At 49.8% G+C, this 25,196-nt stretch overlaps 1 protein-coding gene across 1 annotated transcript in view; it reads right to left on the bottom strand.

Moving 5' to 3' along the window:
• Positions 1-17,262, bottom strand: part of trol (terribly reduced optic lobes) — a 256,374-nt gene extending 239,112 nt beyond the window's left edge. The window contains exon 1 of the mRNA XM_025308098.1: positions 17,088-17,262. Coding sequence (XP_025163883.1) covers positions 17,088-17,165 — 78 coding nt within the window. The 5' untranslated portion in view covers positions 17,166-17,262. The remainder of the gene's footprint in view (positions 1-17,087) is intronic.
• Positions 17,263-25,196: the final 7,934 nt, after the last annotated feature.

Here is a 25,196-nt window from a genome sequence, read left to right as displayed (position 1 = left end):
GTGCAGCATTATCGATGGCAAATTACGCGCTTACGAAGGTGTTTTCTTACGACACAATCTTTTATCCACGGTAAATCGGCCCAACTGCCGGCCCCGCGCGCGCGCGCGCGCGCGCGCGCTCGGGATAATTTCACAGCCGCCGCCGCCGCCGCCGCGGACGCGATTTCCTAACGGTGATTGTCGGCGTATCGCGCAAATTGCACCGCGCTGCACCGAACGCGCCGATAGCCGCGCTCTGTTTTCTCGACAGATCGCCCGGTTATATCAGTGACATAATAAATGCAGCGAGCGTGGAGTCCTTCACTCGAGCGGAGAGTCGCCGTCTCCACACGCAGAGCGCGCGAGTCTCTTCGAGACTCTCACGGCGCTATTTTCGAGATCCGGATGGTGATGCACGATCTCGACCTTCGGCGGCGACGCGTCGACGTGCGATTTCACGTGCCTACGTGTATGTGTAACGTTCGGTCACGGCGATGCCCGTTTTTGAAAGGCCCGGCCTGGCTCGCTGCGGCGCGACGCGACGCGACGCGACAGGAAAGGGGGTCGAGACTTTCGGGAGCGACTCGATGGAGCGTGGATGAAATGATTTACGGGATCGTTTGCATAAAATTCCACGCCCGTAGCCCGTGCATTCACGACGAGAGATTACGTCATATCCGAGAGATGCGCCCGAAAGAGAAAGAAAGAGAGGGAGAGAAGGGGGCGCCGCTGATTTCGCCGACTCCCAATCTTCTCGTTGATATCACGGAAACGTGATAACGTCGTAACAGCAGTGACAGCGGTAGTAAATGAAAAGAATATATCGAGACATTTAGAAAGCGGCGACGGTCATCGGAAATCCGAATACCGCGTGAGAATCATCCGAAATGCGATTTTGCTGTAGTATTGGAATTTGATTTTCTCGTACAGTCGGGTGCATCGGTCTCCGTTAGTATTAGTATCTACAGTATAAAAGTCGCATCTCTCAAATTAGCAGACGGATATCAATATACTATGTATGTTTTCGGAGTAATAGTCGCTCCTCGGAACAATATTTAGGGGATTATATTTAGGGGAAATCGTATCTCGGGATATTGTCGGGGTATTATAATGTGTGCCCACCTAATATGACATTGTAATCACAGCAGCTCTTTCTACGAAAATGATTCTCTTGATTATAATTTATGTCTCATTATGTGATTATCACAAACTTTTTCTTTTTCTTCGGCGTACGAACGATAAACCGCGTTCGCCGAGGAGATTAGCGAAACATCGTCGGTCGTTTTGCAATAAATGAAAGAAGTGATCACCCTAAATAAACATTGAACGCGCACATGTTACTCTTTTCTCGTCACAAAAATATGCGTTGCTCTATTTAGCCATGTCTAGCAGAAAATCCATAACCGCGTACATAGACGCGTATATATAGAAATCTTTTTTTCCCGAACTTGCCGAATATTTTCCAGCTTTCAAATCCAGTCGTGAAGGTGCAGCGATGCTGTTTGAAATTTTCAACCGAGCGACGTAGACGCTTTCGGCGCGTGTAACTTTTACATCAGGCAGATTTTTACCGGCAGCTAGAGCGTGTCAATCTTGAAATCTTCCAACGTTCTCATCACATATCGGACAACGCGTCGATTCATTTCTTTTTCACGCACTTCCGCCGTGTGGGGAAGCATTCGTAGCTCTGTGCAGTCAACAAAACGCAGTCAAGGTTAGCAGCAACGAAAAAAGCAAAGTCAGTATCCATTCGGTAAAACTCTCAAGCAGCACGGCATCCCCTCGAAGCGGACTGTCAATCCGAGGGTGGCAAAGCGGGCCGCGAGCCCGAAGATCATGGACGAAGACCTCGAGATGAATTTGCGACGTCTCGCTCGAGGAGTCGGTAGATGCGACCTCTCGGCGAGAAGCCAGACTCGAGATCGGCGCGACTCGTTCGTCCGTCTGTCGATTATTAGCGTGAGCCTCAATTATAATAATTAACCGAGCCACCGAAGTCACCGGAATTGATCAACGACATCGATAATTCTTCCACTAATCGCGGAATTACATCGCGCGACCATTTCGACGATTTCATCATGCCGGCGAAGGAGCTCTCCGGGGTGATTTCCGGCGGAGTTAATTTTGAACGGCGCCGCTGTCGGTTGCCGACCGACCCGAGAATCGATACCCTAATTTACAACGTAACCGTCAACTCGCGACGTACACGTCCGATCGGGACACGCCGGCTGCGTGCGGTATGCAAATGCGTTTATCTAGGCCGCTCAAATATTAAGTTCGTCGCATGCACGATGAGCATTATTAACTCGGCGCCGTTCGCACGTCTAGCGCCGATAAACGTAGATAAAATTATAACGCGATATCGCGCGGCGGAATCGATTGCCTTCTTCGTATAGAAGATTATCTCCGGAGATTATCTCTCTCTCTCTCTCTCTCTTTCTCTCTCTCTCTCTCTCTCTCTCTTCCCTTCACTCTCCCTCTTCTATCTATCTATCTAAACTATCTATCTATCTATCTATCTATCTATCTTCCACTCCTCCTGTCTCCTCCCTCTATTTCTCGCGATCGCGCGGCAATCGAAATGTGGGTCGGAATACGAAGCACAGAGATACTACGCGACACTTGCCGACGTCGTCCTCGTCCTCGTCATCGGCATCGTCATCGCCGGCGGCGGCTCCGTCGGCGAGGCAACGCCGAGCGAGCGCTTGATTGTTCGCCGGCCGGGCGGGCCGGCTTTAATTAAAGGCACGCACTGCACGCACCCTCGCGAACCTAAGTAGATGTTTATTACGCGTCTCCTCTCGAGGGCCTCCTCCTCTTTCTCTCTCTACCTCTGTCTCTTCCTCTCTTTCTCTGCTCTCCCGCCCGCGTCTATTTACGGCCGCTCTCCCGTAGACGCCGCGACTGCGAGACTCCGGACTGCTCGTTGTTCTCTCCAGACGCTTAATTGTCCGCAATGAGTAAGCCAGCCGCGCGGCCACGCGCGCGCACCAGCGAGGGTCCTTCCCGCGAGAGGCGAGAGAGAGAGAGAGAGAGAGAGAGAGAGAGAGAGAGAGAGAGGAGCAGCGCTTCCCGCTGGACTCGTGCTAAATGCAGAATTTTCACGGAGGAAGCGGCCTTTATCGGCCGCGCGGCGATAAATAATCGACTCTCGCGATCATCGCCGTCGCCGCGTGATTAACCCATTAGCTCTCTCGCTGGCGAACATACAGGCTGCGTGCGGGTAAACAGGTCCGACGGCCTGATATACCGCAGGGCGGTAGGTGCGCGCGGGGCTCCCGAATGGGAATCCCCATTCAATATCGTTATCATCGGCCGCGGCTCTCTCCGCGAGATCGAGGTGAAGGTGCTCGAATTAAAGTCCAGTCCGGATAAGACTTCGCTGCTTAATTGAATTTCGGCCGCAACGCTTTAGCTGCCGTTATGAAGTAACTTTGTAATTGAGAGAGCTCGCTCGGGATTCCCCCTGAAGAGACGGCGCCTACGTACACGCCGGGCGCAAAAGTGTTTGGTATTTGTAAGTGTGGTCGCGCAGGAGCAAACTGTAGCCGGGAGGAATATTTTCTTTGCTTTTTCTTTTGCGGCAAGCATTGCACCGTGGCGACAATAAAATCGTACACGCATGCGTGTTGCGATTATTTTCTGCTCGGAACAGCGGGATGATATATACTGGGGCTAGAAGCATCGATAATTTTAGCGACGTTGACTGTTCTTTTCTCTCTCGCTGTACTTGTTACCAAGTAAGGTTACGCGTTAGACGGGAAAAAATCCTCCTCCTGTAACTGAGTCTCCGTCCTCTCGGAACCGGACGAGAACTCCTCTGCGGGAGGCTGCGGGAACGGAGCTTCCTACAGCAGGAGACTTTCGATGACCGGCCAATAGTTTCCGGTCGTCCCGACTGCATTTGAATCCTTTATGGTCTCTGCATGGAACTGCATTAGGAAAAGTCGCAGTTGGTTTAACCGAGCAGACACCAGACGAAAACTCATGAATCAGAAATGATATTTCCGGCCGGAAACATTCGTCTGAGCATTCGGCCGCTTTAGAACTCGCTTCGAGATAGTCGACGACACAATTGGCAAAAGTGTAAATAGAAACCCTGGACAGGAATATTTCTGTTTTCTTACGATCCACTTTCCATCCGCTACTCGGATAACAGGAAATCAGTTGGATGAATTGCGTATATTTTTTTGGCGGGACCGTGTCTCTCCTTGGCTCCTTGGATTATTTTTGCGCACCGAGCGAGAAGGGTGCGCACATCGCTTAATTTTCGGTGTAAAGCAAGCAAGATAAGTAAATCGCTTGGCAATAAATTTGTGCACAACAGGCATGAGATTTTGATGCATCATTTGAAATGAGAGGATTAATGGAGCCGCGGAGCCGTTGAGATGCGGATATCACTTCGGCAGAATTGGGCATTGATTCATCAAGATTTCAGTCAAGTAAATTAGTCGACAGATGAACAATCCAAATTAATTAATCGACGCGTAATCACGAAATATTTGCTCGACTGATAAAATTCATTATTAATCAGAACACACGATTGACCGAAATCAGAGTGGTGAATTGAAACCATTATACGTAATTGCTGTTATGCAATAACTATGATATAGTACAATTGTTATTGTTTAATGTTATACCATGTATAAACATGTTATAATAATACGCGGCACTCGCGGAGAGAAATGACGAAATGAACAAATTTCCCGGTGAAATATGAACGAATCGGAGATCCCGCTTGAAAAGCCCGGAATTCCGTGCGTGGTTAATCCGAAATCCCGGTAACTTCGACCGAATTCTGACGACTTTGGCCGGAATTTTCGAATCGTTCATATTTCACCGGGAAATTGACCCTCCTTCGAGCGAATACGTTCCCCTCCGTGTGGTATGCATCGTGCGACGAAACATGTCTTCGGATGCGCGCGCGCGTCGTACGCGCATTGCCAAGTCGCAGGTACGAGAAAACACGCGTCGCCAGTGCGATTTCCATGATCCCGCTCTCTGTGTATTTTATTATCGCGTAACGATCCATCATTCCCGCCGCGCGAACCGACACCGTCCCGATTACGTGGCGGAGGGCACGACGTCCGGTCGTAATTATCCGCGGAGCGCGCGTGTAAGTAACGCAAGTGTCCTTTCAGAGCGCGGATATGTATTTATATATATATATATATATACATATATATACATATATATACATATACATATATATATATATATACCTGCATACACGCGAGCTTATAATAAAAATGCCCGGTAAATAATCGCTCGCGCGCGAGTCTCGTCGCGGCAAAAAGTGGATTCCTCTTGGCGACGCGGCGCTTAAGGCTACGCTCGACGCTCCTCGAGTGCCCCGCCGAGTTCGAGGACTGGAAGTACTTGCAAACGACTTTTCTCTCTCTCTCTCTCTCCCTCTCTCTCTCTCTCTCTCTCTCTCTCTCTCTCTCTCTCTCTCGCGACGGTCTTTCGAGCCTTCCGAACGGCACCGGCTATGTACAATCGGCTGCATTATAACGCTCTGTCTCGTTCGGGACAAGCGATTCGAGTTGCCGCGCTCGCTCGAGGATTCTCGTTACACGTCGCACCCCGGAGCAATTTTTCGCGCTCCTTCCACGGCGTCGTAGCATCACGGCCGCGAAGCGCCGCGTGCGGCCGGACCGGCGAAAATGGGGGCGTCGATTAGGGGTGAGTTCCAGCGGACCCGCCGGTATCTCGGTCGGAGTGCGTTTTCGCGACGTTACTTATCGGGAACGGGCTACGATTCGCCTGGGATAATTTTTTCTCTCTCGTGTGCACATACACACGTACGTAGACGCGCGTGTGATATGCGACGCAAGGCGACGCGAAGAAGGAATCTGTCCGGTGTCTTCGCGAACGGACTTCGTACGGTTAGGTAAGCGGATTTATCGCAGATGCTTCTCGCGCGAAGGTCCTTCGCCCCATCTCCTTGCGTTATAGCTTTCTTATGATCCTTTTTTCCTCTCTCTTTCTCTCTCTCTCTCTGTCTCGTTCTCTCCGGCTCTTTCTTTCTTTCCGAGCACGCGTCCCGACTTTTCGACGACCCTGACGGTTTACGTAAGACCAGATACCGGCTCGATCCTTTAATGTCGGCGAAGCCGTGGCCGAGACGACAAAATCCGTATATCGATGGATCCTCGCGACGATCCGCAGCGACGGGCATAAATTACCATAATTAATCGTGGGACAGACACTTCGAGATTTATGCAATCGACCAGTGACGTGTTTCGCGTGCAGAATGCCAAAGATATGGGATAATTTTAATTGCACTGTTGCGCCGTGCGAGAGTCGACTGTGGTCGAAGAATCTCGCTAGACATCTCGCTCGGTCGACGTCTATTCTTCTTTAGAAGCGCTCGCTTGACACGGTGAGTGGTAATCGGACCACATTGAGCGTTCAAGCAGCGTCCTCGCGTCCAGCGTTTGATGACGAATCAGTCACGAGAGACAAACGCGACGAATTCGTAATGAATTTAGAGATTTATACAACCGCGCGACGTCGCGCGTGTAAAACACGCTGACGAGGTAATTAATCGCTAGTCGCGCAGCGAGCCGACGTACCTCGCACACCGGCGATTTCCATTTCTCCGTCGTCAATTGTGATCGGTAATCGGGGTGAATTGTCTGCCGAGCGCTCGAGCAGTGGCAGCGCGAAAATGATCGCGCGTCCGCGCGTCGTTGAGTTATCGCGCCGGGGGTTAACACGCGGGTCTGTTTGGAAGAACTTTTAAATTCGGGTTAATTCGGCGCAACAATCAATTAGGCTCACACGAAATGTACGCGCGCGCGCATGCGCACGCTCCTGTGGGAATCGTCCGAAATATCCGTGCGGCAGTTCCATTAGGGTCAACCGGCGAAATTTATGGGGTTCTTTAATAAGTGGCACTTACGGCACTAAAGTCATCACCCGATCACTCAATTTTCGAGCAGTTGAGCCCTCCCGCCTCCCCGCCGCCCTCCTCACACATTCGCCCCCTTTTAAGCCGCTCGTTCCATGTCTCGTCTGCGCGCGCGCTCGATTGCTTCAGATTTACGCGCGCTTCGTCATACCGTCGGCGGTGACGAGTGACGATGATTTGTTTAACGTCGTTGCTTTCAATATTTGTAGCGCATTTTCCCGCAAGGAAACGCCAAAAGTGTCGATAACGTGGAGATGATCGTCCGCACGTTATCAAGTATAATTCTTTCACTATTCCCCCCCGCCCCTCTCTCTCTCTCTCTCTCTCTATCTCTTTCTAGTACATAATTATGCTATTCTTCTCATATTTCTTGTACATAATTAAGCGTCACTTGATTTCTCAGCGGTGAATCTAAATTTAAAACAGAAATGTTTTGCGAGAGCTTTTCGTGTATTTTCAGCTTCTAAATTCAGTTGCGGAAGTGCAGCAGTGCCCTCCGAAATTTTCTCAAACGGGAATAGACACCTTTTCGGCACGTACAAGCCGCAGAATTTGAGCACCAGGCGAATCTTTATACGCCGACCGATAGCTCGAGACGTCGATCCGGAGATTCGTTTTTTTTCTTTTTCCGTCACATACCGATATTTTCGCGTTTGTAATTCTGCGCGAGCAACACAACGCAAACTTTTCAAGTTTAGCATATCCCACTCAAAATATCTCAGCGCGCGAGCCGAAGGAAAATTTGTTGGCGAAGGAGAAACGCGCTTTTCGTGAGTCGCTCTTTTGCCTAAGCCTCGTCTCTCATTCTGTCTCATCAACGCTCCTTCTCAGAGCGCCAGGCCACGCGGTGATTTTTTGAAAAATTTCAAATCGCGCTCCTCCAGCTCGCCGCATGCGTGCCGCTCGCGCATTTCGTCTCAACGTGCGCCTTGTATCTCCTTTACAGAATGATGATACGTTGCGCGAGTAAATTGCACAGCCGCGGTTGAAAACTTGTCATTAGCGCGTGGTGCGTCGACTGCGTAAGCGTATAAAAGGCGCTTCTTCATGTCCGTCGTTGAAAAAAAGAAAAAAAAAAGAAAGAGAAAAGAAACAAAAAGGGAGAAAGAAGACGTTAATTATAAGCGGGAGCGACGAGTGACACCGAGTGATCCCGAATCTTCAGAATTGAAGGTACGGAGGGGAGCGGGACTCAATAATTTCCTCCTTACACATTATTGATATTCCCGCCGAGCACGAGAAAGCAAACGGGGGGAGGGGGTATTAAGTATCGGTTAAATCGATAAATTCTGCCGCGCCGTCATTAACAAATCACTCGCGAATCATAATTATCCCAATTATCGCAGTATCTCTTTCTCTCCGCCCCCCTTCGGCCGGCCTCTCGGGCCGTCGCGTCGGTAGAAATCTTACCGATGTCTTACCGCGTCTCTCCCCCTCGCACCCTCCTCCGCCAGCCATCAAACCGAAAGATCTCGGCGCTCGGGCGGAGAGGAAGCGCCGTAAGCGCGACTTCGGAATTCTTTCTAACGAAACCCCGCGCGCGCGCGGCCCAATAACGACGACATCTGCGGCCGTGCGGGGAAGCGAACTTTTCAAATTACTCGTGCCTCAACGAAATTGCGCGTGCAGAAACCGCCAGCCGACCCGGATATTATTATCTCGCCGTATACACCGGCGCGTTGTTTGTATTACTATAGTTCACCGAGTGCGTCGAAGGTTCCGCTTGCGACTCGGGGCAAGAATGAAGTGAGAAAAACGAGCGCGCGCAAAAGGGAGAAGAAAGCGCAAAGGGGCGCGGGAGAGATGTTGTATAAATTTAGGTCGGCCGCGCGGCCGCGTTGCGTAATTCCCAACGCGAATCTCCGCCGCGCGCGCGCGCGCGGCCTCCTCTTCGACTCGGAAACGCCGCCGCGGCGCGCAACAGTGCCGTATCGAACGTGCCACGTGCATTACCATATTTCTCATAAGATACAAATCTTCCGGATCCTCCCGTGCGCGCGTCCGCGCTCGCGGAATCCCCCGCAATTTAAAGCGGAACGGTCAGCCGAGGGTTTGGCGGAAGGACGAGGGGCGAAGCACGGCGGCGGGGCGAGGGAGGATACGGCCGCGGGAAAAAGAGGTGCAATAACAGAGGGACCGCGCGACTTTTTCCCCCGCACGCGTACATTGTCATTTTTGCGGAAGGATAATATTCGAGAGCGCGTGAGCCCGAGGGGGGTCGCGCGCGCGATCCCTTCCATTGGAAGGTGCCACCGAATCCTCCTTGATTTCGCGCGATGAAATATCGTTCTCTTTCTGCGGATACGCGCGCGTATTGTGTAGCGACTTCTTGCCCGGCTAATGCTTTTCTCTTTTTTTCTTTCTTCATAGCCGCGTGTTTGGTGCAGCTTGTGGCCGTCGTGATCGTCGTGAGCAGCGCGACCAGGCGCCAAATCTCGCGTAAATAATTGAGGGATCTGATAATTAAGGGATGAATAATTAAGGGGAACAATACAGGTCAGGAAGATGTATAACGACGATAAGAGCCATCTCAGGCGCCCTCGTTATTTGAGTGAATATTTTTTCTAACTCGGGCAGCACGTACACCGCAATCCGAGTTGCGCATCGTTAAAGATCGCTTTTATTCGCGAGTAATACCTGCAATTTGGATTCGTATCTCGTCGACGCTACAGTATTGCCGCATCTTATCAATTGGCGTGACCAAATGCGCGCGATAAACTAACTATACAGCCGGGGAAAGGGGGGGGAGGGGGGTACAATAAGACCCAGCCGCATGAACGCATGCATCCGCTAATTGCATTTATCTGTCGCATATTCGGCGTTTGTAACTCGAATTGAGCGCCGAGGAATAATCGCGCGGGAATCGGCGCGGCGCGGGCGACGTGTTAATTGCGCTTGAAAAATCGCGGAGTTTCTCCACCGCGATACCTCCCTCGAGCGACGACACGAGCGCATTATCCCGCGCGTTTCCCCCGACTCGATTTTCAATCTCCACCACACACGCCCTCATCGAAGATATTTACTCGACTCGTCCGCGTTTCTCGTCTACTTATGTACAGCGGGAATGCGGCCGGCAAAGCAGGAAATTAATTAAATTCCGACGCGCATTAGCGACCACTCGACTTCGTCCCTGACAGTATTTTAAGGTACACTGTCACAGCGCATACAAATTACTCAAGACGAAAGAGGAATGTCGCGGGGAGAGAACGCGAGCCGAGGTTACGGCCAAGTGAGACGGCCGAGAGATGACGAATTAAACGGCAAGTACGGCCTCCGCTTTTAACGATATTCAGAAGTCGTCGGACCAGTGTCGGGATTTGGCGCTTTCTCCCGCGTGCGTGTCGCAATTCCGCAACTACGACTTCACGACGCGCGTGAAAACTCCCACGAAAGAGCTGGCGGACTCGAGACGAACCGGCGGGATGAGCTGGACCGGTGATTTTCACGCCGAAGTTGGGTCTCTCCACGCGAGGTGCGCGCTATCTAAAGTGTTTCTTCCGTCTCTCGGAAGCGCTATTTTTGTCGCGAGAATTTGACGCGTTCTTTTCTTAGATTAGAAATCAGCCGAGGCGTCGGTAAGTTTCCGAAATGCAGTCAAACCTCCGCGCGCGGTGCGCGGAGCTCTCTAGAATATTATTATCCCCCTAGAGTACGTTTTTTATCATGAAAATTTAACATTTTTATTTCTTAGCAGAAATACCGAGGCGTCGATGGTTTTCGAGAAAAACCCCCGCGCGAGCTAAGCTTGCGGCGACCGAATGAACGACGATATCATTTTCTTCGGTCAGTTTCAAGCGGATTTTATTTCTACGGGATTTTAATGTACGAGGTTCAGCTCCAATGATGTGTTGTATTGAAAACTGAAAAGTTGCTGTAATAACTTTGATCTTTGTCGATATTTTCGCCAGGGGGAACTTGACGAAAAGTCTCACCTTCGAGGAACAGCGCTGTGTGTAAATAATAAGCGCGAATTATTGAACACCCTATATAACGTCGCAATCAATAAAATGCCGTTGAAATCGGTTAATAATAGCGACTATTCTTATTGTCGACGCGACTTGCAAAAATAGACGGTGTTATTGCGCGTGAGGCGCATGGCAGCCGTGAATTCCGTCGTCGGGAACGCGGAAAGTAGGAATTAATGCAACGAATTTGACATAACAAATTGACGTGCTGCGGATTTCGCAGCGAAATCTTATCGATGTTTCTGCTGCAAATCAGTGAAGTTTATTGATTTACTGAGAGAGAATTCCTGCTGCTGCTGCTTCAGCTAGGAACATTTTTGCTCATCGGGAGAAAGCAGACATGTGCGCCGGAGAAACGAATTGTTGAGGTCGATACTGTATATGTTTATCTCGGAACAATTGATTCAGCCCCTTTTGTCGTGGAACGAGATTTCTCGCGACGAAGATGCGCTTCCGTGGCCCCGACCTGCACGTCGTTTTAATCTCGTAAACGTAATCTTTGCTCCTTTGTGCTTTACTTCGTAATAACGCCGCTCTTAGAGAGATCCCTCGCGAGATTGTTTAAAATATGTGTCAATTGAGTCGTATATTTTCATTCCCCCCTGCCCCGTCCCGAGCATGAACAATCAAATAGATGCGCACGCCCGACGAGTCTGAGAAATAACAAATATCAACGAATAAAATACGTTTTAATCCAATTCGATGGCGCGTGTCATCGTCGTTGCGACATTCTTCCGTGCGGATTTTCGGGGCTCGTTGGAAAAATATCATCGGACCGGTAATCTCGATGATGCGAGTGTCGCAATCAGCGAGTGAATAGCCTCGTGATGAAAATAAAGCAGTCAATCGATATTTGAATATGTCGTTAAGTGCGCGCAAAGTTGATCTCGCTAGAAAGCTCGATCATTTCATTTTTTATATCCTTTCATCTTACGGCTTACTTAGATTACTAGTAATTTACTCGCGACGATTTTTTCAGAAATGACTCTGTTTTCCTTTTCACTGACGGTTTGATTTCGAGCAAGTTCACTTTGAAAGGAAATAATCGACCCAGCAAACCGATCTGATACTAGGTATCAATTTTTTAAAATGCCGGCGAAGTAATCGTTCAAACGTGTGTCACTGTGTGCCTGCAGTTTTTAATTTCACTCGAAAGTTATAAATTCACATATTGATCTACGTAAAATTTCGGATAAGAACGCACGTTTGAACATCGGAGCCGAGTTACTAATCGGGGGACGTTCGTCTCACCCAGAGCAGAGTCGCGCTCGAGCCGACGAAAATCCGCACCGTCGCCGGTGATTTCTCTACTTTTTCTCTCGCGGAAATTCGAGAAATCGCGACACTCGCTAGCGGCCGCGCCATGGCGACTGCGTCTTGCAATGCGCTCGTCGCCGAGACGCCGCTCCGCAATATGATCGTCTCTATGCATGCGCAATGCCCGCAAGAGCCGTGAAATGATAATTCGACTCCAGATCGAGGAACGATTCGAAATTAATCAAGCCACCGGCGAACCGTGGCGAACGTGCCGTTCCGAGAATAACTATTTTAATTCAATATCCGCCGATTCGATTCACATCGAGTCAGTGTCGGCTCGCCGTGGGTCAGGCCGATATATTCCGTCCCTAAAAAATTTCTCCGCCGTCAGGAAACGCACGGATTTAAATTTTCACGCTGCCAACCAGTTTGTCCACGCAATTGGAAGGGACAACGCAAGCCTTCGTCGCGCGCCGCCGTCGAGGTGCGCTCAGATTGCCAGTAAATATCACACGTTCAAATTTGCCCGTCTGCAATCTGAGATCATCCCGTCTCGATTCCGCTAAAAATACCGGCTAGATTATTCAATTGCTGTTTTATTCTTTCCGTTAGGCTGCCTGATATAACGAGTTTAGGGCGCTACCTCGTGCGAATCGGACATTCGCTCGCGCCTAAGATAGATATTTTTTAGATAGACTGATCGACAATGTCGGACAATGTCTGAGAGTGTCATTTGTCGTGTTGCGACGAGTCGAACGAGCGAGTAGTTTACTTGTTCATATTAGCGTTCCTCTCTCCCTCTCCCTCTCTCTCTCTCTCTCTCTCTCTCTCTCTCTCTCTCTCTCTCTCTCTCTCTCTCTCTCTCTTTCCCTCGCTCTCTCATCTTTCATTTCACCCGCCAATCGTCGCGATAGTCAAAATACAGGCGACTCGATAAATGCGATCGACAGCGGAATTTAAACATCCCTGTCCGCGCGCAACTCGATTACTTTGCACCGTCGAGCGAGAATGCAACGGGAATGCGTTTGCACGGGTCTACGTGTCGCCGCGGCCGCGGCGCGGCGCGGCGCGGCGTTGCGCCTCAAATAGAGGCATTTAACACGCTGCTTTGAATAGCCGCGCGTCGCGGAAGATACGCGTGTCGCGGAATGTCCCGAAGAGCGGAATACCGCGAGGGGTCGCGTAAGGCTGCATTCTCACTAGGAGGAGACCCACCCTCTCTCAGAACTGTCGAAACCTTCCTCAATGTTTTCGCGCTGCAATACCCAATACGCGGCGTCCGTCGTCACGCATCTCAGTCATTCTTTTCACCGTGAGAAAAAAAAAGAAGAAACCGAATATTCATCCCGCGGGAACTGCAACACACATTCGCTTGAGATTCAAATCCAAACCTAAATCTTTGTATTCAAGCGAGAACAATTTTGTCTTCGCACGAAAAGCTACGGTCAGATACTCTCAGGAGAATGTATAATATATTTTCTCACTTGAGAAAAAGTGCACATTAGCACAAGTAAACGTGTCGCTCGGGCGGCCGCCGGGCGCCGAGTAAATATTTTTTATTCTTTCGCTTCCTCTCGGTGTGTTAAAAGAAAGTTCGACGGAGGATCGACGGGCTCTCGTCGTTCAGATAGGTAGGCAGTGAGAATCCGGCGTAATCCTCGCGGATCGCGCGAGGCGCGCCTTTTTGCGACGACGTCACGGCTTTCGCACACTTCTCTTGCACTACTTTGCCGATACCGAGCAGGGCATCGCGGTATCGAGACACTTGATATCTGCAGATAACGCGCGGCCATTGTCGGATTATCGCGCCAAAACAGACGCACGCACGCACGCACGCACGCATCCCGATCGGCGATGCGTCTAGCGACCGGGCCAGCCGATTTGTCTCGTCGAAGACTCCGCTCTCGCGCGCGGAAAATCGATTCAGAAACGCGATAGCGCGCGACGCTTCGAAATTGCATTTCGTTGCTCCATTTAGATCGTGTTATACAATACGGCGCCAGGTGACGTTTCACTCGATTTTCCGTTAGTGCAATATGATTCCCGTACGTAAAATTGATTACAACTTTGTTTTTAGCGAGCCCTCCTCTCGCGCGAGTAGCGACGCGATAAATATCCCGCTTTCGGAGTGGGATATTTTCCGCGCTCACGTCGAGGTCATTAAAGCTTCTTAATTTACGGCTATAGTGTCAATTTCGTGTTGCGTAAGTCGCGACGCGATCGGATTGTCGAGGAAGCGGTCGAACGGAGGCTAAATGCCCGTGGGAGACGAGGAAGGCGTTTTTCAAGGCGATACCTATATCGCATTTATAGCTGAGCTCACTGAATATGAAGTTATTCGATATCGCGCGCGTGTAAAGTTTTTAAGTCTCGGCCGGGCTTTTCTTTCGCGCGCGAGTCTAGCGCGAGTCGAGATCGTTTATCGAATCGTCGTCGTCACGTTTCGGCAATTCTCCCGCGGCAAACACGCAAAGCGTCTGAGAGAAGTGCACGCGTGAGGAAAGGGGCGTCGTTCGAATTGACCAACAGCGTAACGTTAGAACGATCTAACGTAACGTAATTGGGGCAAATCTTTTTGCTCCGATAGCAATGTCACCGAAACTCGCTCGAACGCTCGAGTCGCCTAAGCGATGCATCGTGGATTACTTCCGACGATGTCGCTATCGAGTCGAGAAGATTTGCTCCAATTATGCCGACGTCGACGATCGACTCGTCGACCGACACACAATAGCGTTTTCTTCTCCGTGCACGTACTTTCCCCTAACAGGCGGAATTCTTCCGTCAAACCTCGTTACCATTTCCCATGCACTCGTCCGTATAAATACGCAACATTTTGATAAGATTTGTTTCCACGACCGAAGCAGCTCCCAGCAGCGTTTCCGAGACGGATCCTCACGCATACGCGTAGCACAAGCAGAAATCACGCTGTCTTTCGCGAGAGTCTCAGCTCGCAACCGTCTAGTCTGGCGGGAAAATCTCTTTCCTCCGGAAAAAATCTCTCCCCGGAGGGCAGCCCTGGAGGGCTGCGAGTTCCGAAACGGTCACACGAAAATAACGGACGACCTCGGAGCGCTTCGCGCCGACGATTGACTCTCGGCAAAAGTTCGACTCGTCGTTAAGGAAGGAACACGGCATCGGGAGGAGGGGGGGGGAAGGGAGCAGGACGGACGGAATCGCCGCGATCGAGTTGCAAAGTAGCCGTCCCGTGGGATCGTCACGTGACGAAACAGCGACGACGAAACGTCGTCGCTCCGGCGGAAATCCGGACTTCGCGGGACGGAATGATATTTCGCTGGATTGGCGGCTTCCAGAAGCGATCGGCTTCGCCGGCACGAGTTCGCCGGCGGTATCCGGTTTCTACGGAGTTCGAGGATGTGATCGGAATATAATCGAATTCGGCGCGCGAATTATCCCGGCGTCTGCTAGCCGGGAGTGTCGGGCAAGTTCGCCGGCGTCGCGCATAACAATTCGATTCGTATTTTCGTGCCGGCCACCACCTCCGGCAATCCACGGGGACGCTCTGCGTAGCCCCAGCGTCCCCGCTGCTCTCTTCACCCCCCGTACCTGTTGATCGTCGTTAAATCGAAGGATTTCTTTGCGCGACGCGGTTCCGACGCGGGAAAGAGCGAAGTGCGAGCCGCCGAAGGAACCCGGGATCCAGCTTACGCCTTCTGCTTCTGCTTCTTTTCGCTCTTCGGAATGTTCCGTCGCGAGAATGCAGCTTGCGCAAAATAATAGCCGCGTCTGCCGCGACGACGCTACCCGTCGTCGTTCTCTCGGATTGGCACGGTTGCTTCTGCAGTTCTCGCGGCGCGCTTCCTCCGACTCGCCCGAGACGAGTCACATTTTAATGCTGAAGATTTGCAAACTCGGGTGTCAAGCGACGCGCGAAGTCCGTCGTCGAAATTTCGGGTAGCAAGAAATGTATAAGAGATGCGTAAACAAAGCGCGTCGCGACGACTGCATAACGTAGCGTCAGCGACGAGACGCGAGCGATACGTCTCGGGCGGCGTTTTATTCAACGTGAGAGAAAAAAGAAGAGGTCGCGGGCGATTTTTGCTGCGAACTGTCAATCGCGAGAGCGCGAGACGAGACTGGAGACTGGCGGGGGGCGGGGGGCGGGGGACGTCTGCACGTTCCGTCGCAAATTGCACACAAACGATAGAACGTGACAGACTCGCGATACGTGCAAGCCGGAGGAGCACACGCGGCTCTCGGCGTCCCGAAAAAGAGACGAGAGATCACATTGGTAACTTTGTACAGCGTACGAAACTATCGCGCGCGCGCGCGCGCGCGTGCGATCTACGAGCGGCGATAAGCGTATCTCTGCCGCGCGAGGTATGCGGCAATCCTTATCATCGGACGTAAGCGAGATACATAACAGGTATAATCACGGTGATTGAACCGCGTAAACTATCTAATCACCTGAGAGGGGGAGAGGGGGGACGAGGTCTCCGAAAGGGGCCGCCAATTATTCAGATAAATTGGCGAAACTGCCCGCGCGCGCTGACTAATCTGATATCACTGGCCTGTGATACGTAAGTTGGAAAAAGTAAACGTCGGAGAGAATTTGTTTTTACTAATATTCGTATGGTTGTGTAATAAGTAGTTTACAATCTCCGGACTGTATAAATTGGCCGATGACGTCACGAGCTTCCGCCGCTCGCGAGTCGATCAACGATAAGCCTACGATCCCGAAACTGTCCCTCATTGATTACATCGACACGGAACGTCGATTCATGCCTCCTCTCTTATCTCCAGTCACCCGGTAATATCGCGACGACATTCACTCGCGCGGTTTTACGAGAGAAGACGGCCAGGTCTGTCGTCAGGAACCCAGCCGGTCTCGTATTCCAGACCGGAGCGCCGTTTCAGCGAGCGGTTTCGCCGGAAATCTCGCCGCGCGGCGAGGGCACCCGGGGACCAGATGGTCCCCGAGAAAGAGAAGATCGGTTTACTCGAAAACTCACCTCGCTCGCTGTCACCAAGCCGTTCGCGGCGATCAGCAGCAGGAGCAACGCACTCTTTAGCAACACACGGTTCTTCATCTCGCCGTTGGTTTGGTCCCCCGGCAAGGAGTCACTTGTCGACCTCTTCGCTCTCTTCCTGACCGATCCTCCTCTTCTCTCTCTCTCTCTCTCTCTCGCTCTCTCTCGCTCTCTCGCTCGCTCTCTCTCTCTCTCTCTCTCTTTCTCTCGCTCTCGTTCGTTGTCTCACTCGCTCTTCCTCGACCGCACCACGGGACACCACCTCAACGACGGTGCATGGCGAGACGAGCGAAGGAAGAACGATTCCTTCAAGGACGTGTGGCTGCCCTCTCGTCCTGACGGATGACGCTCGTCCGGAGCCTCCTCCTCCTCTTCTCGACGGTCCGGCTTCTCTCGCGCTGACGTTCGCGAGCGCGCGGGCGGACGGACGGAAGCTGATGACCGATCGGGGAGCCGGAAACCGCGGCACACGACCGGAACTCTCTCCCTTGCTGTATCTCTCTCTCTCTCTCTTTCTCTCTCTCTCTCTCTCTCTTTCTCTCTCGCTCTCTTCTTTCTTCCTCTGCCACGTTCCGTTCGATCTTTCTTGACTTGCAACTCGTCGGCGAGGAGGCCGCGCGCCACACCGTGGCCAACAACACCGTACCGGCGTTCGGTAGCGTCTGAGAGGCCGAAGCGCGCCGACAAGATAAAACTTTTTCAAAAGCCCCCGTGGTTTTCCCTCTCCCCGCTGTGTCCGGCTCGTTCTCTCTTTCTCTCTTTCTCTCTCACTCTGTTTCTGCCTCTCTGTCTCTCTGTCTTTCTTTCTCTCTGTCTCTCTCTCTGTCTCTCTCTCTCTCTCTCTCTCTCTCTCCCTCTCTCTCTCTGTCTCTCTCTCTCTGTCTCTGTTCGCTCTCCTCGTCCCGCGTCCACGGCCCGACTTCCTCTTTCTCCACGTTGGATTCTCTCTCACGGGAGAGTTCGTCTTTCCCCTCCACCTGCTTCGTCCTCCTCCCTCTCTCTGTCTCTCTCTCCCTCTCCTTGCCATTTCACCGACGCGATCTCGTGGTCTCCCACTACTCTCCGGATCGGCACATTCCCTCTCTTCCTCCGTTTCTTTGATCCGTCGTCTCGCTCTGTCATCCATCCCTCCCGCCGATCGCTCTCTTGCGTTCTCTTGTTCTCTCGCTCCATTCCTCTCTCTCTCTCTCTCTCCCTCCCTCCCTCCTTCCCTCCCTCTTCTGATCCCCACCGACAGCACGCGGTGGACGCGCGTCTCCCTCGGACCCATGTCCCCCGGGATCCTCTCCTCGTTCCCACCGTGGTCAAAGTTGCTCCCTGCCGTCGCCGCCGCCACCACCTCCGCCGCCGCCGCCGCCACCGCCGCCGCCGCCGCCACCGCCGCCGCCGCCGCCGCCGCCGCCGCTGCCGCCGCCGCCGCCACCGCCGCTGCTGCCGCCGCCGCCGCCGCCGCCGCCAAGCGGCGGGGGAGACCGCCGCTTAGGAGGCGGTCGGCCGGCGAGCGAAGATCACCGTTGTGCGTTTTCACGCTCGCGCTCTTCGTAACCGAGAAATGATCGCGATACCTTGATACCTCATGGAGGTATCGAAGGCTTGTCTTCGAGGACGAGTAGCCTTCAATCGAGTTGACAGTCGAGTGAAGACAAAGCGAATTTTTCTCCGCGATTGACTAGTTTGATTTTGATAAATGTTTGGCAACAGCCCGGAAAAGAAACAGAGACGGAAAGAAAGAGAGGGAGGGAAAAAAAGAGAGAGGGCAAATTTACCGTACACACTTTCCCCGCGAGACAGTGAGTGAATGCAATTTTTGATAGACGTATACCCGTTACCTCGCTCGATCGACTTCTCATTCACGGTGTATACGGAAGTTATTAAACGCAGTTAGTTGCATTTTATAACCGAATCGCGATTCGGTTATAAAATGCCGCGGATGCCGGCGCCGCTATCGCGAGGATGCTCGTGTCCCATTTTATAAAAGTGTGAGCTGATACTGTAGAACAATACTTTTGAATCATCTCTACAGAGAATCAAATATTTATTCAATATTTCCGGGCGTTATACTAAAAAAAAAAAGAAGAAGAAAGAAAAACAGAAAATAGCCGCGATGACATAATTATACATAGAAAATCCGATCGATCCGTACCCACACAGCCAGAAATGTTCAAAATACATCGCAGGGATATTCTAAGAATATTCTTAGAATATCCCTGTGATGTATCTTGAACATTTCTGCTGTGTGGACTGAGAAAAATATTCGAGATATCCGATTGTTAAGTTCGTTATCCGATCAAATATTCGGTGTATTTAATCGGATAACAAAATTAACAATCGGATGTTTCTGATATTTTTCTCCGTGTGGGGGTATTAGACTGTACGGGCAAAACTGCTCTGATCAACAGCGCCACAATTGGAGCAAAAATCCATTGTTGATTCCATCGGCATTGACAAACTAACACTCGGGTTGTTAAGACAATGTACCGATTTCGAATCGACAGGATTGACTCCAGTCGCGGCGCCGAATCGCCTCGACAGAAGCAGCATCGTCGCTCCCGGTGCATGGAAGAAGAGAAGACGCGAATAGCCGGCAGCAAAGTTCTCATCGTCGTGGCACCTCAGGTGTACCTGGATTCAGACCGGAGACTCGCGATTCGGTCATCAAGGCAATCGACACGCACTCGGAACTTCGAAACGGTTGAAAAGCGCGGAGCACGAGGAAGCTATTCGCGCGCAATGCTGCGATATTCGACACGAGCGGTGCATCTCGTGCGAAATCGCGGAAAACACGCGCGTTGTGGCAGCGCTTGGGTTACGTCGCGACGCGAATTTATATTTCGCGCGAACCGGAGCCAACGGCGACGCGGCGACGCGCTCTTAATCATCGGCCCACGCGTCTCCTCGACTCGAGGGGGACGCTGATGAAAAGAGCATAAAAAATAGCGTTTCCTCGTAGACGGCTCCGTCGCAGCCCTTTCTTTCTCCTCCCTCCCCCCCCCTCTCTCTCCCTCTCTCTCTCTCCCTCTCTCTCTCTCTCTCTCTCTCTCTCTCTCTGCTTCGCTCATTGCTTCGCAAAATCCACGCTCGGCTCGGCAACAGATGCAAGGGTGATCTTTTTTAAACAGCCGATGTGTCACGCAGCCGCTCGCTCGTCGCCGCGCGAGTTTTGCGCTGTTCGACAAACGAGATGCATCTGTTCGCCTCAACCTTGCGACAATCTCGATATAAATTCAGACCGGATACGCCGTGATATCCCGCGAGCCGGTGCGCGACGATTACCGCGACGACGGTTATCACTGGAAAAAGACCACCGAGCGGCCTGACGAGAGTTTACAACAGTCGGGATGAGCCGGACGCGCGGATATTTTTGCGTTAGCGACGCCTGATGATTTCGAGCAATTTGGAGAGATACGCGTCCAGATATTATACTTTGGCTGCGCGATTCTAATCGAGTTGCCGTGATTGCAGTTTGAAGTCTCGAACGCGACACGGCGCGGTGTCAGTCGAAGCTCTTGTGATCGACGGCGTCAGAAACGAGAAAATTAAATTAAAATAGGCTAAAAATTCTTGCAAAATGCCTTGGAGCGGGGGCAGGTATATCGGTAAAGTGATACTCGCGATGGAACGTGCGGATCTGCGAAGAAGCCCGGCCACTTTTCTCTTGTTGCAATAATCTATAAATTAGTACAAAAATATTATGAAACGCAGCTGACTTTTACAAACTTTTCCGATTCTGTCACGTTAATTCTGCGGTTATTTGATTATACTGATTTTACGGGCAAAAGGTTCGGGGAAAGTCTTCGGATTCTTTTACAGATCTGTTCTGTCATTTTTAGAAGCCAATCGGATTGTGGAGCTAATCGAATTGTGAAATAGCGCGTTATCGCACTGAGAAAGAAAGTATCTGCTATTTGTAACTATAATCGCTAGTAAAGTAAAAGTGTTACAGTCGGAGGAAATATTTTGCAGTCGATGTTAGTAGCGACAATAACCAGTGAGTTAGCGCATTGTCATTCTTACCTTTCTGTTAGAGCAACAAAAAAATATAGTTGGCGCTGAAAATAACTATAATTTCCATGACAACCCTTTTCTCTCTCTTTCTCTCTCTCTCTCTCTCTCTCTCTCTCTCTCTCTCTCTCTCTCTCTCTTCCCTCAAAGAATCACACCTCATTATCCGCCATATATAATTACCCTCGACATATATCATATATATTCTCTGTATATTTAATTAAATCCACGTCCATCTGTCACAGTTAATTCGAACGTCCGTAAAATCGACTGAAACCGAGTCGATATTCGGCGGCCCTATTTTCGTCCTGAGCAATTTAACATCTATAAATTCCGGGGGGGGAGACTAATATATATTTGACTTATATATCATAAAAAGCGTAGTACTTTAAACGGGCAGAAGACACACAATTTGCCACTTGCGCGAGGTCTCTTGAGGGAACCGCTCGGCAAAGCCGTAGGCTTTAATCGCGATCGAAACAGATTGAGAGATACAGGCTTCGGTGCACGAAATCAGAGTTAAGTGGCATATCGAGGTCGAAAGCAGGAGCGGAATTTCGAGTCGTCGCCGCGCTGACGAATTAATCGCGCGTCGCTACGACGCACAGTGGGCAAAAAGACTCATTTTTTGGACAAAAATCTACCGACAATGCAATTTTCAACCGATTTCAAAATTCTTTTCTTTAATTTAGTCATGAAACATTGCTCTATAATGCAGTACTGCGGCACTGATGAAAAAAAGCTGAAATTCAAAATGGCGGATAGAAAATGAGTGACGAAAGTATTGAATGGATTCCTGTCGAATGATACTTTTCTCTTATAATATTAAATATATTAACACTGAAATTGTATTTTGGGTCGCTAAATATGTATATGAGATCAAACTTAAAATTAAAAAATCAAAATAACATTTATTATAAAAGTCAAAAATGTCGAAACTTTACAAGATTTTATTGGATTTACAAAAAAAGGATTATTGTGCACTTGGCACATAATTATTTAAAAATTTTTCATATTTTAATATTAAATTTGTACAAAATAGCAGAATTTTGTTATATTGCTTCATAACTGCTTAGATAATAAAACAATAATTAAGCCCTTTTTTTTTCACCAATGCCGCAGTACTACATTGTAGAGCGATGTTTCATGAGTAAATTAAAAAAAAGGAATTTTGAAATCGGTTGAAAATTGCACAGTCGGTAGATTTTTGTCCAAAAAATGAGTCTTTTTGCCCACTGTGCGGCGATCCGGGCGCACTGCCGATCCGAGTGTATTATTTATACGCGCATAAGAGCGCGTGACTGGCTGAGACTTTCTTTGCACGTTTCTTGTCGTCCTGAATCTCCCGCGCTGTTCGATACTCGCTCGATCGTCGCCATGGCGTGATTAAACAAGGCGACAAGGGACGCGCGCAAGGAAAGCTTCGGGCCGGTCGCACGCTGTAGTTGTGCGCGCACGCAAAAATAACACTCGAATTTGCGGTGTACTCTAAAGCCCTAAACACAATGCCCAGGCAACAGGCGATAAGAATAAAAATAGACCAATCACAATCGACTATTACAAGAATAATCTATTGTGATTGGTCTATTTTTATTCTTATTGCCTGTTGCCCGGCATTGCGTTTAGGGCTTAAGCGCTCTCGGTATACACCGCAAATCCAAGCGCGTTATTTCGGCATACGCGGACAACCTAAGAATAACACTTTTGACTGAGGCTCTCCTCGCCGTTCCCGAGTCACGTTCGCGTAACGCGCGTTTGGACTCGCGCCGCGAGTTAATCGCGCTCGACGTTAAGCGACGTGACCGAAGAAACGCAGTTGGAGTAATACAGCCGGAGGAAGATTCGCCGAGTGCGCCGTGTTCAGCCGAGGAGTGTCCTTTCGCGGCCGCAGCCGCGGGAAAAGGGAACACCTTGGTTGGAAGGAGCGAACGCGTTAAGATCGAGGAAACGTTGGTCGCGATCGGACGACAAATCTTCGAACTGCCGCCGTCGGCGATGAATCTCCCCGGTCTCTCGCGGGAGATTAAGATACACGGACGGCGCGTGAACACCGCGTAAAGCCCGCGGAAAGCGGAGTTTCGCGAGACGCGGAACGCAGTCGGACTGCTATCATCGGTACGCTTGTCGGTAATGCGAAAATAAATCTCGAAGAGAAACGCAACACACCGTGGATCCCGATGATTTACGGCCACGGGCGCCGGGTGGTCCACAGGTCGCGCATGTGCCTCTTCTCCTCCTCTGCCGCGCGATTTCCTTTCCCCAGCGAGTTGCTTCCCGCCGGAACTCGAGAATCGAATGGTTTGGGCACGCTACCAAACGCATTTCACGATGACCGCGGTTGGCGGGATGGCGCAGACATGCGTGCGTTGTCTCTAAAACTAGATTTGTACGTGAACAATTGATCTAATTAAAACATGTGTACTCGCGAGGATTCGCGAAATATCAATCGAAAGCCGCTGACTACGCGGTGCTTAGATGCGCGCTTTGCGATCGCCACGGTAGTCTCGAGACCCTCTAATTAATAGAGAGTCTGGACATCAGGGCTTCGGCGTGATTGGTTCACGGACCGGTGGTCTGAAAATGGCGGCACCAATAGAAAACCTTGCTTACTTAGCGCGGACGGGTAGATAATTTGGATGTCAGGTAATGTGTCTTCTAGATAGCGTCGTATATTATTTTATTTCGCATAAACACATAAAAAGTAAAGAATTTCATAAACGAATTCATTATTTATGAAAAAAAAAAACGTAATATTTTTCATGAATTTATGCAGAGAAACAGATATGGATCCATACCCTGAACTTAATTTTATTGATAAAAGTGGCTTATAAAGCTTTTGATTACAACTCACTTTTAGAGACACTTCGATAAAAAGAAGGTTAAAGTATGGACCTTAAAATCAATATTTCTATTAATAGAATATAAGTGAAATGCATTGTAAATGGGATATAAGAGAAATAACATAACGAAATATAAAAAAAATATATATATATATATTAGTTTTCATTCGTGTAATATATAAAGTTAGAAAGGAAATATTCACAACGTTGTAATTCTATTAATAAGCACAAAAAAGATATTTTCCTCATTTTTAATGTTACATACCGTTATTTATTACTGATTAATATATAAATGACACAAATGAAACTTCTTCTTCGTAGCAGATAAATTAAACTGATGACGTTTTCTCCCACCTTTAGCCTAAGGCTGTTCCTTTTAACTGCATTACTGAACTGATACTTTTTGCACCATTGTGCAGCTAAAAAGAACACACTGAGCCGGCTATTTTCAGGCCCGTGTCCAGACTCTCTATTAAAGGCCATCACACACTTATGAACGTAAGCAGTAAGACGTAAGCAGTAAAGAAACTGACCAGTTAAGGCCTGTCCAGACAAACTTGCATAAGCGCGTAACGCACATGCATAAGGAAATTGACCAATGACCATATGATCCGTGTAGTAAAAGAATATTTTTCGTATTAAACATACGATTAGTCAATTTCCTTATGCATATGCGTTACGCGCTTATGCAAGTTTGTCTGGGTAGGCCTTTTGGGCCAGAGCACAGACTTCTGCATAACGCATAATACACAACGCATAAGAGAATCAACCAATCAGAGTTCTTCATTTCTGTCCTAAGGAGGTGTCGCAGAAAATGTCGTATTGGCCGCTCTCAGGTTACTCTCTGGTAATGGCCTTTAGAGAAGGTCTCTACGTCTCTAGTGCACTCCGTCGCGCCATCTTGTGGAATGGGAAACAAATAAATATCGGATGACCGACGACGGAAACGGTAAACGAAATCACCGACGAGGTATAATATAAAGACTGTGACAGCTCTGGGTAAATTTTCATATCGACTAGAGGGGCTCGAAGGAGCCCGGGCGTAATTGAAGAGCAATGATAATACCGATTGCTTTAGCTACGCTCGATTTCGAACTTTGCTCGAATATCTCAGCTCATAAAGGACTGTGCAGGATAAGACCAAGGCCAGTTTTTTCTCGTACAATTGGAAATCGATTGAATCTTAAGAGTTAATCGGACATATGAAAAGCCTAAATATACCTGTGGTTTTCTGGAAAAGGAATTTCAG

This window comes from Harpegnathos saltator, unplaced genomic scaffold, assembly GCF_003227715.2.
Source record: "Harpegnathos saltator strain DR-91 unplaced genomic scaffold, Hsal_v8.6 scaffold139, whole genome shotgun sequence".
In the NCBI taxonomy this organism is placed as follows: domain Eukaryota; kingdom Metazoa; phylum Arthropoda; class Insecta; order Hymenoptera; family Formicidae; genus Harpegnathos; species Harpegnathos saltator.
Note: the sequence above shows the minus strand (reverse complement) of the source record. Positions and strands in the feature narration are given on the sequence as shown.